We start from the raw sequence: 17,715 nt of genomic DNA, 5'->3' as shown, positions 1-17,715 counted from the left end.
CCCCCTCCCCCCAAACTCATATTACACTGCTGCTACTCGCTATTTATTATCTATGCATAGTCACTTTACCCCTACCTACATGTACAAATTACCTCGACTAACCTGTACCCCCGCACATTGACTTGGTACCGGTACCCCCTGTATATAGCCTCGCTATTGTTATTTTATTGTGTTACTTTATATTATTTTTACTTTATTTGGTAAATATTTTCTTAACTCTTTCTTGAACTGCATTGTTGGTTAAGGGCCTGTAAGTAAGCATTTCACCTGTTGTACTTGGCGCATGTGACAAATAAAGTTTGATTTGATATGTAGGCGGTGTGTGTGAGTGAGTACGAGTGTGTGTGTGTACACGTGTGCAAGACTCAGCAAACCTTGGAGTCACACATGAGCCCAGTAACAGTCTGAGCAGTCTTTGACATTTCTGAATGCGATATTCAATAATACTTTTTTAATACACTACATTACCAACAGTGTGGACATGCTCGTCAAACATCTTATTCCAAAATCATTTTAATATGGAGTTGGTCCCCCCTTTGCTGCTATAACAGCTTCCACTCTAAATGTTGGAACATTGCTGCGGGGACTTGCTTCCATTCAGCCACAAGAGCATTAGTGAGGTTGGGCACTGATTTAGGCTGATTAGTCCTGGCTCGCAGTCGGTGTTCCAATTCCAACCCAAAGGTGTTTGATAGGGTTGAGGTCAAGGCTCTGTGCAGGCCATTCAAGTTCTTCCACATAGATCACAACAAACCATTTCTGTGTGGTCCTCCCTTCGTGCACGGGGGGCATTGTCATGATGAAACAGGAAAGGGCCTTCACCAAACTGTTGTTACAAAGTTGGAAGCACAGAATCGTCTAGAATGTCATTGTATGCCATAGCATTAGGATTTCCCTTCACTGGAACTAAGGGGCCTAAAACAAACCATGAAAAAACAGCCACAGACCATTAGTCCTCCTCCACCAAACTTTACAGTTGGCACTATGCATTCGGGCAGGTAGCGTTCTCCTGACATCCGCCAAACTCAGATTCTTCTGTCGGACTGCCAGATGGTGAAGCTTGATTCATCACTCAAGAGCCCATTTCCACTGCTCCAGAGTCCAATGGCGGCAAGCTTTACAGCACTCCAGTCAATGCTTGGCATTGTGATCTTAAGCTTGTGTGCGGCTGCTTGGCCACGGAAACCCATTTCATGAAGCACCCGACGAACAGTTCTTGTGCTGAAGTTGCATCCAGAGTCAATTTGGAACTCAGTTGTGAGTTTTGCAACCGAGGACAGACGGTTTCACGTTCTGTGAGCTTGTGTGGCCTACTATTTCACGGCTGAGCCGCTATTGCTCCTAGACATTTCCACTTCACAATAACAGCACTTACAGTTTACCGGGGCAGCTCGAGCAAGGCAGAAATTTCATGAACTGACTCGTTTGAAAGGTGGCATCCTATGACGGTGCCATGTAAAAGTCACTGAGCTCTTCAGTAAGGCCATTCTACTGCCAATGTTATGCTGAGGAGATTGCATGGCTGTGTGTTCGATTTTATACACCTGCCAGCAACGGTATATACTGGTCAAAAAAATAAAGGGAACACTTAAACAACACATCCTAGATCTGAATGAAAGAAATAATCTTATTAAATACTTTACATAGTTGAATGTGCTGACAACAAAAATCACACAAAAATAATCAATGGAAATCCAATCTATCAACCCATGGAGGTCTGGATTTGGAGTCACACTCAAAAGGAAAGTGGAAAACCACACTACAGGCTGATCCAACTTTGATGTAATGTCCTTAACCTGTTATGGCTAGGGGGCAGTATTTTCACGGCTGGATAAAAAACGTACCCGATTTAATCTGGTTACTACTCCTGCCCAGTAACTAGAATATGCATATAATATTGGCTTTGGATAGAAAACACCCTAAAGTTTCTAAAACTGTTTGAATGGTGTCTGTGAGTATAACAGAACTCATATGGCAGGCAAAAACCTGAGAACATTTCATGCAGGAAGTGGCCTGTCTGACAAGGTGTCGTTCTTCTTGTCTCTGTTTATTGAAGAGTGAGGATCTTAGCTGTCCCGTGACACTTCCTACGGCTGCCATAGGTTCTCAGAAGGCGGCAAAAAGCGGAATCGTGGCTTTGCAGGCTCTGGCTGAAACAAAGTAGCGTGTTTGGGTAGTGGCTGGTTACAGTACTGTGAGACTCAGGCTCGTGCCCGCGTCGACCGAAAGGTTTGTTTTCATTCCTCTGTTTAGCTAAATGGACATTCCCGGTCGGAATATTATCGCTTTTTTACGAGAAAAATGGCATAAAAATGGATTTTAAACAGCGGTTGACATGCTTCGAAGTACGGTAATGGAATATTTAGATTTTTTTTGTCACGAATTGCGCCATGCGCACGACCCTTCTTTAAAATTCGGATAGTGTCTGGGACGCACGAACAAAACGCCGCTATTCGGATATAACGATGGATTATTTTGGACCAAACCAACATTTGTTATTGAAGTAGCAGTCCTGGGAGTGCATTCTGACGAAGACAACAAAAGGTAATCAAACTTTTATAATAGTAAATCTGATATTGGTGAGTGCTAAACTTGCCGGGTGTCTAAATAGCTAGCCCGTGATGCCTGGGCTATATACTTAGAATATTGCAAAATGTGCTTTCACCAAAAAGCTATTTTAAAATCGGACATATCGAGTGCATAGAGGAGTTATGTATCTATAATTCTTAAAATAATTGTTATGCTTTTTGTGAACGTTTATCGTGAGTAATTTAGTAAATTGTTAGCAAATTCCCCGGAAGTGCGGGGGGATGCTAGTTCTGAACGTCACATGCTAATGTAAAAAGCTGGTTTTTGATATAAATATGAACTTGATTGAACAAAACATGCATGTATTGTATAACATAATGTCCTAGGTGTGTCATCTGATGAAGATCATCAAAGGTTAGTGCTGCATTTAGCTGTCTTCTGGGTTTTTGTGACATTATATGCTAGCTTGAAAAATGGGTGTCTGATTATTTCTGGCTTGGTACTCTGCTGACATAATCTAATGTTTTGCTTTCGCTGTAAAGCCTTTTTGAAATCGGACAGTGTGGTTAGATAAAGGAGAGTCTTATCTTTAAAATGCTGTGAAATAGTCATATGTTTGAAAAATTGAAGTTTTTGTATTTTTGGGGAATTTGTAATTCGCGCCACGCCTATCATTGGATATTGGAGCAGGTGTTCCGCTAGCGGAACGTCTAGATGTAAGAGGTTAAAACAAGTCAAAATGAGCCTCAGTAGTGTGTGTGGCCTCCACGTGCCTGTATGACCTCCCTACAACGCCTGGGCATGCTCCTGATGAGGTGGCGAATGGTCTCCTGAGGGATCTCCTCCCAGACCTGGACTAAAGCATCCGCCAACTCCTGGACAGTCTGTGGAGCAACGTGGCGTTGGTGGATGGAGCGAGACATGATTTCCCAGATGTGCTCAATTGGATTCAGGTCTGGGGAACGGGCGGGCCAGTCCATAGCATCAATGCCTTCCTCTTGCAGGAACTGCTGACACACTCCAGCCACATGAGATCTAGCATTGTCTTGCATTAGGAGGAACCCAGGGCCAACCGCACCAACATATGGTCTCACAAGGGGTCTGAGGATCTCATCTCGGTACCTAATGGCAGTCAGGCTACCTCTGGCGAGCACATGGAGGGCTGTGCGGCCCCCCAAAGAAATGCCACCCCACACCATGACTGACCCACCGCCAAACCGGTCATGCTGGAGGATGTTGCAGGCAGCAGAACGTTCTCCACGGCGTCTCCAGACTCTGTCACATGTGCTCAGTGTGAACCTGCTTTCATCTGTGAAGAGCACAGGGCGCCAGTGGCGAATTTGCCAATCTTGGTGTTCTCTGGCAAATGCCAAACGTCCTGCACGGTGTTGGGCTGTAAGCACAACCCCCACCTGTTGACGTCGGGCCCTCATACTACCCTCATGGAGTCCGTTTCTGACCGTTTGAGCAGACACATGCACATTTGTGGCCTGCTGGAGCTCATTTTGCAGGGCTCTGGCAGTGCTCCTCTCCATTCCTCCTTGCACAAAGGCGGAGGTAGCGGTCCTGCTGCTGGGTTGTTGCCCTCCTACGGCCTCCTCCACGTCTCCTGATGTACTGGCCTGTCTCCTGGTAGCGCCTCCATGCTCTGGACACTACGCTGACAGACACAGCAAACCTTCTTGCCACAGCTCGCATTGATGTGCCATCCTGGATGAGCTGCACTGCCTGAGCCACTTGTGTGGGTTGTAGACTCCGTCTCATGCTACCACTAGAGTGAAAGCACCGCCAGCATTCAAAAGTGACCAAAACATCAGCCAGGAAGCATAGGAACTGAGAAGTGGTCTGTGGTCACCACCTGCAGAACCACTCCTTTATTGGGGGTGTCTTGCTAATTGCCTATAATTTCCACCTGTTGTCTATTCCATTTGCACAATAGCATGTGAAATGTATTGTCAATCAGTGTTGCTTCCTAAGTGGACAGTTTGATTTCACAGAAGTGTGAATGACTTGGAGTTACATTGTGTTGTTTAAGTGTTCCCTTTATTTTTTTGAGCTGTGTATATATATAAGCATACCTAATGGGTTCTTAAAATTCAAAATCAAATAGATAAATGATCCATGGTATGATCATCTTAAAGCAATTCCATATGTTAGCTTAGTAGAAACCCCCCCCCCCACCAAATGGCTTAGACTTTGAGGTCACCAGCTGCAAGGTATTTTTTCCTCAGACACATTGGTGCGGCTGGCTTCCGGGTTAAGCGAGCAGTGTGTCAAGAAGCAGTGTGGCTTGGCAGGATTGTGTTTCGGAGGACGCATGGCTCTCAACCTTCAACTCTCCCAAATCCGTAGAGGAGTTGAAGTCATGGAACAAGACTAACTACCAATTGAATATCACGAAATTGGGGAGAAAAAAGGGGTGAAACTACAAAAAATTCAAAACTAATCAAAAGAAGTCATGCATCACACTGTTTGGAAAATCTATCTGTAGAAAAGGTGTGCGTGTGCCTAACCGTAGGGCCAGTGTGTAGGTCCCAGGCTGCCTCTGGCTCTCTCTGATGAGGTAACTCCCCTCTGCCACACTCAGCAGCTGGTCAGCCTCCTCTCTGGAGATCATCCCATGGTACCTGGGGAGAAGACAGAACATTGGAAATACAGATACAGACTGGATAAACAACTACAGCAATGACTAGTTTTGTATATAAATTCTAAATTGAAATAATCCAACTTACTCTCTCCCATAGTATTTGGGCCGGTTATCCACCTGAAAGCGAATAGAATATTCCATTGATAAGTAAATCAAGAAAAATAGACCTCTAGTTTTCAGATTGTGAAGGTTGGAAGGTTAACCAGAGGAGAACTAAGTCACCGCATTAGTACTTTACTTGCATCAGCTATAACACTGGGATGCATTCCGTAGGACACAACTCAACATCATGGAGGATAAAATAAAGAATTATCCACCGTATGCTATGCGACTTGACTACTGTGAAGACATATAGCAAACTTAAGTAGAGGAAGGTCACTGGATAAGCACCATGGTCAGAGACAATGCTAGCAGGCACAGGGGCTGGCCAAGCCGGAATGTAATAATACTCAGTGTGACGGCTAGAAAATCAATTTTGCATCCCTTATCACACTCTTGCAAGCCTTTTCTTTAATATATTCAACTGGCTATGAAGTTAAATGAATATCTGTGCGGTGTCTCAACGTTTCTATGGGAATGTGACAAGACACATTTGCAAACACTAACAGTGTGGTCAACGTCACAGAGAATCCAGTGCAGTTGTCCAATCCTACACTAGTGGAAATATCTACTGGAAATTCACATATCAAAATGTATTACTGTTGTGTTGCAATTAGGGTTGGGAGGTATTCCTATTTTCAAAACATTTCTGTACAATATCAGGGTATTCAGTTTTACCGAACGTGCACACAAGGGACGGCCCTTGTGTGCACGTTCGGTAAAACTGAATATATATAAACACACTCTCTCTCTCTCTCTATCTATCTATATGACACACAGTTGAAGTCGGAAGTTTACATACACTTAGGTTGGGGTCATTAAAACTCATTTTTCAACCAATCCACACATTTCTTGTTAGCAAATTATAATTTTGGCAAGTCAGTTAGAACATCTACTTTGTGCATGACACAACGCATTTTTACAACAATTGTTTACGGACAGATTATTTCACTTATAATTCACTGTATCATAATTCCAGTGGGTCGGAAGTTTACAAACACTAAGTTGACTGTACCTTTAAAAAGCTTGGAAAAATCCAGAAAAGGATGTCATGGCTTTAGAAGCCTTTGATAGGTTAACCTTTGCTTGACATCATGGGAAAATCAAAAGAAATCAGCAAAGACCTCAGAAAAAAATAGAACTGTTTGGCGATAATGACCATCGTTATGTTTGGAGGAAAAAGGGGGATGCTTGCAAGCCGAAGAACACCATCCCAACCGTGAAGCACGGGGGTGGCAGCATCATGTTGTGGGGGTGCTTTGCTGCAGGAGGGACTGATGCACTTCACAAAATAGATGGCATCATGAGGCAGGAAAATTATGTGGATATATTGAAGCAACATCTCAAGACATCAGTCAGGAAGTTAAAGCTTGGTCGCAAATGGGTCTTCCAAATGGACAATGACCCCAAGCATACTTCCAAAGTTGTGGCAAAATGGCTTAAGGACAACAAAGTCAAGGTATTGAAGTGGTCATCACAAAGCCCTGACCTCAATCCTATAGAAAATGTGTGGGCAGAACTGAAAAAGCGTGTGCGTGCAAGGAGGCCTACAAACCTGACTCAGTTACACCAGCTCTGTCAGGAGGAATGGGCCAAAATTCACCCAACTTATTGTGGGAAGCTTGTGGAAGGCTACCCGAAACGTTTGAACAAGTTAAACAATTTAAAGGCAATGCTACCAAATATTAACTTAGTGTATGTAAACTTCTGACCCACTGGGAATGTGATGAAAGAAATAAAAGCTGAAAGAAATAATTCTCTCTACTATTATTCTGACATTTCACATTCTTAAAATAAAGTGGTGATCCTAAATGACATAAGACAGGGAATTTTCACTAGGATTACATTTCAGGATTTGTGAAAAACTATGTTTAAATGTATTTGGCTATGGTGTATGTAAACTTCCGACTTCAACTGTATATAAAATATATTTATTTGTTTAACACTTTTTTGGTTACTACATGATTCCATGTGTGTTATTTCATAGTTTTGATGTCTTCACTATTATTGTACAATGTAGAAAGTAGTACAAATAAAAAAAAATACCTTGATGAGTAGGTGTTCTAAAACTTTTGACCAGTAGTGTATGGATTCAATTAAATAGCCCAGAGGTACGAGTGGAAAAGCATGGGCCAATTCTCTTTAATTTTCTAATCTCTTTGTGGACTGAACAATAAAAGTTCTAAATGTGTGTTGTTGGATTCGGGGTAAACTTTGAACATTGATATACTACAGACATAATAGATCAGAAGCATAGTATATTAAGGAGTGTAAGAGACTGGTTTTACATCAGAAGTTAATGGTTCTCTGTAGAAAGACAGCTTTGGAATGTGTTGGGTGGACGGGAGGAAGTCACAGGATTGCTATAGGGGAAGCGGATGTACATCTGTGGATTAGGGGAAGGAGGGGTTGAGGTCAGGAGGTCAGGTCAGATCCCCTGAAGAGAGAAATAATGGTTTATTATCTTATTACCCTCTTCCTGTCGAACCATAAGATGTACGGATTGGAGAGAAGGAGGCGTGTAAAGTGGAGTATACACTTGTGATGGTAGGAACATGTCTTTGTCTGAATCCAGCTGTATCGACCCTTTGGGAAGAATTAAACTTGGTTAAACTTCTCTAGTGTCCGTGACTTATTTACTCTGAAAAATTTGAACCCAACAGTGTGAAGTGGTTTTTCAATGGGCTTTCTCCATTTTTATACTGAACCAAACTGACAGTGAAGTAAGATTATTTGTAGAACATTTCATTTACTATTTAGCACCTAAAGCTGCAATATGTAACTTTTTGGGTGACCCGAACAAATTCACATCGAAATTTCATTGAAAGCAAGTCTAATTTTTTACTTTATTTAAAACATTTTCAACTAGGCAAGTCAGTTGAGAACAAATTCTTATTTACAATGATGGCCTACCAAAAAGCAAAAGGCCTCCTGCAGGGACAGGGCCTGGGATAAAAAATAAATAAAAGAAATATAGGACAAAACACACATCACGACAAGAGAGACAACACAACACTACATAAAGAGAGACCTAAGACAACATAACAGCAACACATGACAACACAGCATGGTAGCAACACAACATGGCAGCAGCACAAAACAGGGTACAAACATTGGGCACAGACAAGAGCAAAGGGCAAGGAGGTAAAGACAACAATACATAACGCAAAGCAACCACAACTGTCAGTAAGAGTGCCCATGATTGAGTTTTTGAATGAAGAGATTGAGATAAAACTGTCCAGTTTAAGTGTATGTTGCAGCTCTAAGAAGCAGTAGATCTGTTTAATGTGCGTTATTTTTATGCTTCACGTTCTTAAGTTTAGTTTTGTGTCTTTTACTTTCAGTTTTGTAAACCATCTTAAAACACATTATTCATGGTTATGGAAAATATACTGTATTTTACAGCAGTTTAGATGGTCCAATGATTGTGTAGACAATGACCGCTTGTTTTGTCAAACAAATTGAAAATAGGCGAACTATTACAATTTTAGCAACCACGAAATGGTGAAGCGATTTCTGCATATTGCACCTTTAAAATATCATTATAGACGGTATTGGAAAAAGCTACACTGGTATGTGAACCCATACAGAGATGGGTACAGAGCCTCCATACTCAACTGGCGGACTGCGGACCGGGTCTGGACCCAGAACGGGGTCAATACGGACCGGGCTTCGACCCCTGGTATCAATAAAACACACAAGACATGGAAGAATTCATAGAATTGCAGGAAATTAGCTTTAAAAACAGCTAAATAAATATCTGCCCCATGCAAAATGTGTAGAATTTTCTTTAAAATTGCAACATTTTATATCTACCAACAATAGGGGTAAGAGGGGTGTGAACGGTTGTGGTCGCATGGGTTGCGAGGTGGGGGTTTGTTACTACGCCGTTCGATTACATTATCCATCCGGACCTTTGCAACCTACAGCTAAACATTTTTGTGACCGGACCTTCTCCAATAGTACTCAAGTAAGCCTGATCTAGGGTTTACTGAAACTGGTGCGACAAACCAAAAATATCCAGTCAGCGGCAGTCCTGTGGGCGAAAACAGCTTGTTGATGAGAGAATGTTAACAAATCACGCAAGCTAACAGGCGGGCCACAAACAAATAATGGTGATGTGGAGAATGGACGGGCTGTTGCAGCAGATGAATACACAAGGTAGTCATCAATCAGATAAAAACAAGAAGCAGCTCCAGTGGGCACGCAATCACCAACACTGGACAATTGAGGAGTGAAAAAACATTGCCTGGAACATGACAGCAAGTTCAGTTTACTTGAGTGGCCTGCGCAGTCCCCAGACCTCAACCAACAGAGCATCTTTGGGATGAGATGGAACGGGCTGTTCGCAGCATGAATGTACTGGCGTCCAATCTGCAGCAACTGCCTGATGCCATCGCATCAGCATGGACCAACATCCCTGTGATGTTACCGACACCTAGTAGAATGCCCTGAAGAATTCCGGCTGTTTTGGAGGCAAGGGGGGGGTTCCGACCCAGTACTAGGTGGGTGTACCTAATAAACTGTCCGGTGAGTGTAGTTTACTACATTGACTGGAAATAAATAACACATCTGTCTCTGTCTGAAAATCGTCCCACTCCTAAAAATTATGCAAAACGTAGCTCAAGTGAAGTACCCACTCTATTCTATTTCGCTCCAACTCTGGATCTCGTTCAAATTACCTCTGGCCTATTGGCTGATATGTAACCCAGTAATAGTTTACCGATAACCTAACATAAAAAAATAAAATAATAATTGGCCATGTGAGAATATCTGATAATTTAACCAATTTTTTGGGCTGTTTTTTTGCATTTTGATATTGCCTAGGGTGGCAAATTGCAGGGACCAGGGCTCCCAAGTTAGCTGTGTCACATAAGCCTAAAATAACATTTGGGGACTGCTGTTGGGTGGGACCAGTTCTTGCAGGAGCAGGCGGGAGTCAGACAAAAACAACAGGAGTAAGTGGTGGGTGCGGTATTAAAAAGCTGCGGGAGCACGATGAAGAAATTAGCCATGTCCAGACATAATGTCACAGTTCATCAAGTGATGCAGTAAATTGTTTTCAGTTCATATAAAATTGTTATAGATTGCATTTTGTTTAATAATCCCTTATTGAGAATCTATTATGAATACCTGCAGACATTCTTTTAAGTGGCCAATTGGTCTCTTTTCTGTGTCTGTCTGTTTACCTCAGAGGTGCAGGTCAGTCGCCGTGGATGTGGTGCCTCCTGCTGGAGCTGATACACTTGTGCAAAAACAGAACACAGTCAGTAAAACATGATTACAGTGCTCCCTACAATATTTTCATCATTAGAATACATTTATACTCACGGTAAGATTTCCACACTGGCGGCCTGTATTCATCATGGTCTGAGGAAAGAAGAACATAATCTCAAGTCTTAATAAACCTTAACATTGACACGCTACCAAAAATCTTTGTATCCTGATTGACAGTGCCTCCAGGTTGTCATTCTATCACACTACACTTAAACTGTGTCGATTAAGCCACCCTGACAAATTTGATTTTCTACAGATTCAGTAACAGACAAGATATTTTTGACCCCAAAAAATGATTACACTAGCGGGTCTTCAGCACATCTGAATTGCCTTAAAGCATAATATAGGGTCACTCATTTTAGGCTAGATGCAAGATACTATGCAACTAGCCTAATCAACAATACCAAACTAATGCTGTGGGAAAATTAGCATTTTATGCAAATTCAGAATAAATCTAACATTGATATTAGCTTAGGCTTATTGTACTTGAGAAGTAAGTGCATGAATACATTATGAGGGCTTGGAATTTACTTTTCACACATCTGCCATTGTTGGTATGGTCGCTCTCTCTCCACTCATAGCAACATATCCTTACAAAAGAATTACCACTGTTCTATACTGAACCATACCACACCGTAGCATATGCAGTTTGGGTCGACACCATTGTGTAGGATACCTTTAAAGAGAGCTACTGCTTACTACTGACAAAGATTTCAATTAGGCTACTACAAGGATGTTCTGACCAAATAGCTATTGCACTACATGGGACTGCAGACTGTGCTTTCAACCACACCCTGAAAGGACTATGGCATGTGTGTTCTGACAGAATACACTGGATATCTGTCCCAAAGCACAGAGCTTCCAGTCTCATCTCCCACAGCCTGGATGTCAGCTCTATCTTACTTCAAATGCACTTAATTTATATCCCCCTAACTGTTCTGTATGTATTTTCTCTCCCTCTCCTAGTTCAAAAGTTACAGATATGTCAATGTTTTTTGTTTAATGCAAAAAAAGGCAATAGACTGTAGTCTACTATTCCACCTCTTGAAAAGGCTTGTGATACCCTTTGGTGATGAAGGGGTTTTAACATGGCTTAAAACGCTATAATACGTGAACGTTGATAATGACTTAAATAAACTGTTAGTTAGCTAGCGTTAGCTATCTAACATCGTATCTACAAATCTGCTGACGCAAAATACGGTGTTTCTATCCCGTGCAAAAGAACTCTACAGGCCTCCCGACAAGGCCAAAAAAAGGTAGCTAGATGGACAAACGCTGACCACATTTCTATAGCAAAACATTTGCATATCTGTCACATGCATAACGAGGAAGCTGGCGTTAGAGCTGGTATTGGAACTAGCGAGATATCAAACTGACAGAAAGGAACAGTTAGCTAGCTAACGTTAGTTAACTTACCAAAGACATTTAGAGCCATTCTTGGTGCGATAACTGATATATGACTATTTCCCCCGTCGTTAGAAAGCTGATAAGGGGAATACAGTGAATAAATATTATTTTGCGAGAAAACATTCAGCAACTAGGAAAAATGTTAAACAATCCAAATGTTTATACTACAATAACAGAGCCAGTCCAGGCTAGATAGCGTTGGCCACTTAAGTTAACGCGTTTTCTCACTGTGAGTCACCGCTAGTAGCGCCGCCGACTTCATTAAAAAAATAAACAAACCTAAGGAATGGGAACAGGCGTAGATGCAAACATGCATTTATCTAGTGAGGATAAAGCCAAGATGTAATCTATCCGGTTGCATATGCATGCATATAGCTAATATAATTGATCCCAACAAACACCGTATCTATATTCTATAACGAAGTTGCCATCTTGTGATATCACGTGACCATCAGCCTCAATTTTAGGCCGTAGTTTTACCATGGTTACCATGTGAAGCTTCTCAGAAAAGGATGGGGCAGGGTTGGTGCTATCTGGGATCCTTAGGATGTCCCTACCCTAAACCTTACCCTAACCGTAACAATTTTAAATTTCAATTTGGGAAGTCCCAAGGATCCCGGAAAGCATGGACCGGTGCAGCAGCAATCCAGTTAAATCACCATATTAGAAGGATGAGAGAATCCATACATCTGATTAGATTAATATACCGTTGAGATGTCCTTGTAATTTCGTTCTCATTTTTTTGGGACATCCTAAATGGAAAGCTTAACTGCAAATTCAGCTCTGCAAGTAGACCTAGTACAGGCAATGTTTGAGCTAACGATTCATAGATCCTGCAGTCCAAAGGCAAGAGCATTACTTGTGCCACCAGTCATACACACGTACACATGGGTAGTGTTGTAGATATGTGGTAGTAGAGTAGGGGCCTGATGGACCACACCTAATATGTTGTGAATGTATTGTAATGTTTATTTTTTATAACTGCCTTAATTTTGCTGGCCCCCGGGAAGAGTAGCAGCTAATGGGGATCCATAATAAATAGAAATACAAAAGACCTATTCTATCATGGAAGGTGTGTGTGCTACCAACTTGATCTTGTAGGGTCATGAGAAGGAGCACAGCCAGATAAAGCCCAGGCCTTGTGCCAGGCACCATAATAGCAGTCATTTATTACACATGTAGGCTGTACTTGGCAGCTATAGCTAAATTACATACATAGCACATAAGTAATTAAACAGTTAAAAATCAGGATGGGAGCAGAAACAGTTTGTTTTTGGTAGTGTCAATGGGCTGAGTGGTGGAAGGCAGCATTCACAGGAATGAAGGTCACAGTGGGGGGAGGGTTCATTGGTCAGAATCAGACAGGTCCAGAGCCAAATAGCAGCACAACTCACTATCCACTCACATACAACCAGTTGCATTATTCCCTCCACTCTTAAAGCATCCTCCTCATATTCGCACCAAGCCAACTATGCTCCAAAGGCTATCCTACTACTACAAAGCAATGCAAAGTGTGAGCCATAATGGAGGGTCAATTCAAAAGCCCAGGCACTGCACAGGATCCAAAAGGCATTCTTTGTATTTAATATAGAAAGTGAAATTCAATGGACCTAAACTGTTTCAATTTACCATGCAGATTAAATTAAACAGCCAATGTTAGATCTCTGCTATGAATGTTTTAACCATCCATAAATAATTTCTGCTCATGACAACCAAAATGTTTACTTAGCGCTATTAAATTTATAATCTCAAAATGCAAGAGATTGGAAGTGTCTATTCAATTGCAATCCAACAGCTGAACTAAATCTCTCCCCAAATCTAAAATATCTTCAAGATCGAGCGAAATGTATGGCTTTGGGGTGAAGTTTGCCCTATGTAAAGAGCTCAGATCAGCTTCCCCAATCCTAACGCAAAACTGACCCAATATCAGCATCTATTGGCAACTTTAACATATATTAAATGGCTGTTCGAAAAATAAATCCAAAGCAGAGTCATGTTGATCATTTTTCATGGAATAGCAAAAGAGGACATTGTATTACACCAGTGAAAGATAACTTCAGTATTTATTACAATTAAGAAAAGCACATGATAACCAAAATAAGTGAAAATGTACTTAAACTCACTTGATTGCAACCAACCTGCAGTTAACATAACTATATGCTTTGTTCTGATGTGAAGGGCACACACTAGAGAAATGCATTTGTTAATCCAAAATCTGGTGTTCCTTTGAAAATCTTTTGCAGGGAAGTGGGGCTATACACAAAGTAACTAAACCATTTTAAATAGTGAAATACATGCATTTAATTCTGTAATTGGTTACATTTTTACAATACATGCCTTTTCTTTTGTCAGCCTTCAACAAAAACTTGGAAAATGTACAATTTTATGACCCCAACACTGAACAATTTGGGTTGCTCGAGTAAAATAGGTAGCCACAGCTGTGGTTTCAAAATCATGATCACCATCTGCAGTGGAAATATTTACATGGCAAACAGGATCAGGAAAGCAACCATCAAGCAGAACAGACCCATGGCTTCAGACAGGGCAAATCCCAGGATAGCATAGGAGAAAAGCTGCTGCTTTAGAGAAGGGTTCCTGGGGAGAAAAAAATTAATAATTGCTAGTGCCATGAATCAAAGCTGTGGGAGAGACTTGCAGCCATAGCGATTGTTTACCATTTTCACAAACATTGTAAAACATTTTTGACAAAAATCAACAAAGATTCACATAGTTGAGGGCATAAAGTACTGCACCATATCTACTAATGGCAATACTTACCTTGCATATCCGATGATAAGGCTGCCGAACACAGTCCCGATTCCAGCACCAGAACCAGCCACTCCAACTGTGGCAGCTCCAGCGCCGATGAACTTGGCTGCTGTGTCAATGTCTCTGCTCATAGCACTAGTCTGGAAACCCCGCAATGGTACCTGAGAAAAGGCATTCTGTGACACAAAGGCAGTGCTAGCCTGGGAGCAACAAAGAAAAAGTCAAAAAAAATATATAATGAACCAATTGACCATAAAAACAGCTTGAAGATAAATATTACAATCATTTATGATTAAGACAACATTTAAATCATTGCAGAGGGGTCCAATATAATTTGGAAGAGAACAGAGGGCTGTTTTCTTATCATTTCTCTCAGCAACCTTTTACCTAAGGAAGAAAATCTAGACTGAAAGGTAGCATCAGTTGTCCATAGAAGTTGATGTTGATCCTCAGGGTAAGGGCGCTAAAGGGTAAAAGGGGCAGGTAGACACTCACCTCTCCTGTTCTGACATCCGGCCGGGAAAGCACAGACGCAGAGAGAGGTCTGTATAATGCCCTGGATCCAGCACGGACCTGTACATTAAAAATGGTATACGTTAAGTGATGCAACTTCCATAACATCATTGTAACTTGATTATAAACACACCACCACAAAAATAAATAACATTTGTTAACAGTCGCAAGGGGACACATGGACAAATCATATGTACATCACCACTGACCAACTGTACAAGTCAGATGTGGGCAGTACAACATGATAAATAACTAGTAGCTTGCTACATACTACTAGCAAGCTACAGAGCCCCCCTCCCACACACACACTGTGGAGAATGTGCTGTTAAACATGACAAACGCATGGAAGCACTGCAGTGTTGAGTTCCAAATATCTGCCTCTACTGAACCAGCCCTTTCAGATGTCCTAGACGACCAACTCAGAGGGCATTATGGAGTGGATCAAGATGTAGTGCCATGGTCCAAAATACACAAACGCCAAACTGGCAAAGTGCACAACTAGGATTGACATTACTAGTAGCAAATGCACATAGCCAAATGAAAGCAGTCTTTGCTGCTTTATTTCTGCATGACCTTGAAATTACAAATCTCATTCGAAAGCTAACGAGCGATGGTTAGTAACCCAACGTAGCTAAAGCTGGCTACCTAGCTTAGGTGACAAGAGGTAACGTTATTTTCCAAGAGCAGGTTTAACAATTATTAACATTATTATTTCTAAAGGTTAGCTAGCTACGTTCATTTCAATTACATTTCAAACCAAGTTGTTCAGTGTGCACAATTGCATGCACTGAAACGTTACAGCAGTTCCTAAGTCACAAATAAGTACAAGTTCAGCAGGCCAATCTAACATGCCTAGTTAACATTATGCTATGACAACTTATATGCATCATTACTTTCACAACTCACCAGTGCAGGCGTAGAGACGAACTTCGCACAGGCGTACATATTAGTTTAATGTGTTGACCGATTTAAAAAAAATCAACTAAAGACGAGTCACCTGGTTTTGTCTCAAAAAGAAAAGAGAACAGTAGCTAAGGTCAATGATAATTTCACTACAAATTCAAAGAAACACCGAATCCATAAAAATGATTAACGTTATGTGCAAAACAACTGTATTCACATAAATTATGTGTCGGTGTGGGATCAAAACGACTTCAGATAGAAGATGAAAATGGATTGTTAAAATGTTTCAGCGCAGACCCTCATTTGCCTCCCCTTCACTTACCGGCTGCTGAGGTCGAAGCGCTGAGGAACAACTGCGCATGCCCGAAACCGTATTTAATCATATTCCCGGATGACGGGATTTAAGACGTCAGACCTCATACCTTAGCTAGCCCCTTTTAGGAATATTGGAAAGAAAAAAAAATACAATCACAGCGTATTCAATGTTGTTTCTATCAACCATCTATGTTTCTATATATCAATCAAATCTATATTGTATTCGTTTTCAATGACAATGTGACATATTTGAATCATGCTACTAGTGATAATAAACTCATAAACGCAAAGGTGATAGTAGGGCAAACTCAAAAGGGTTTCTTTCTACTTGTGTGAGTGCCACACTGTTCACCAATGATGTTGAACTGCTATTTTTAAATTCTCTGTTAATGTATGTATTAGTTTTACCCCACATATTTGTTTTAACCCAAAAATTATTTTGAATTCTAGTTTTCCTGTTCTTTAGCCTTTTGTTGTATTCATATATGGACAGTGTCATCTTTTTCAAATGTTCTCTTGTCTATTACATTTTTTTTATAATATATAAAACCATTCATTTATTCATAGAGTTTGGTTTTGCACTATAGCAGACCATATGCAACATGATCCATCTCCAGCAGAGGGGGATGTTGTGTAAGCCTGTGTGATGTAGTGGCAGCTAGGCAAGGTATCATTCCTGCTATACTGACCCAATCCCAATGTCAACCCTCAACCCTAACACCCTGTGCACTTCAGCGATCTGAGAAGGTTTGACAGGTGTTAGCAATATGGCATTAAATCCAACCAGCCTATCTGAAGCCTAGGTTTAGCTATTACCATACCTATGCCATGTCCTTTCAGATCTCCAATCTGCACAGGGAGTGGGGCAGTGGTATTCAACTCTTACCCTACGAGGTCCGGAGCCTGCTTGTTTTCTGTTATATCTGATAATGAATTGCACACACCTAGTGTCCCAGGTCTACATCAGTCCCTGATTAGAGGGGAACAATGGAAAAATGTAGTCGAACTGGCTTCGAGGTCCAGAGTTGATTTTAAAGGCCGTAGGGTCTTATGATTAAAATTGAGATTTGCCACTGTGTATTAAGTAGGTGCACACACACACACACACACACACACACACACACACACACACACACATATATATACTGTACATACACAAAAACATATGACCAGTTTATGTTAATCCAAAAGCGTTGGATTAACATTCCTTGTCCATTAAATGAATGGTATTTTAGAGATGAGAGCAAAATAATGAT

The 17,715-nt window shown here is 41.2% G+C and overlaps 2 protein-coding genes across 6 annotated transcripts in view; both read right to left on the bottom strand.

Moving 5' to 3' along the window:
- Nucleotides 1-12,395, bottom strand: part of LOC100196534 (N-chimaerin) — a 46,255-nt gene extending 33,860 nt beyond the window's left edge. Inside the window, exons 1-7 of one of the 3 annotated variants that reach the window (XM_014151218.3) lie at nt 12,239-12,381; nt 11,969-12,035; nt 10,607-10,645; nt 10,465-10,520; nt 7,748-7,861; nt 5,262-5,293; nt 5,043-5,156 (exon numbers count right to left, since the gene is read on the bottom strand). In XM_014151218.3, the coding sequence (XP_014006693.1) occupies nt 5,043-5,156; nt 5,262-5,293; nt 7,748-7,861; nt 10,465-10,520; nt 10,607-10,645; nt 11,969-11,987 (374 nt within the window). In that variant the 5' untranslated portion in view covers nt 11,988-12,035; nt 12,239-12,381. Of the gene's footprint in view, nt 1-5,042; nt 5,157-5,261; nt 5,294-7,747; nt 7,862-10,464; nt 10,521-10,606; nt 10,646-11,968; nt 12,036-12,187 lie in introns of all 3 variants that reach the window. The other 2 variants (XM_045698752.2, XM_014151220.3) reach the window with 2 other exon arrangements.
- Nucleotides 12,396-14,003: 1,608 nt separating this feature from the next.
- atp5mc3b (ATP synthase membrane subunit c locus 3b) lies at nt 14,004-16,543 on the bottom strand. Of its 3 annotated transcripts, none has more exons than XM_014151206.1 (5): nt 16,467-16,543; nt 16,148-16,248; nt 15,224-15,301; nt 14,738-14,928; nt 14,004-14,554 (listed from the first exon to the last, which is right to left on the bottom strand). In XM_014151206.1, exons 2-5 carry the CDS (start codon nt 16,184-16,186, stop codon nt 14,440-14,442), a joined length of 423 nt encoding a protein of 140 aa, XP_014006681.1. In that variant the 5' UTR covers nt 16,187-16,248; nt 16,467-16,543; the 3' UTR covers nt 14,004-14,439.
- Nucleotides 16,544-17,715: the final 1,172 nt, after the last annotated feature.

The sequence above is a fragment of the Salmo salar genome, chromosome 17 (genome assembly GCF_965601325.2).
Source record: "Salmo salar chromosome 17, fSalSal1, whole genome shotgun sequence".
In the NCBI taxonomy this organism is placed as follows: Eukaryota; Metazoa; Chordata; class Actinopteri; order Salmoniformes; family Salmonidae; genus Salmo; species Salmo salar.
The sequence above is the reverse complement of the archived record's forward strand: the minus strand, read 5'-3'. Positions and strand labels throughout refer to the sequence as shown.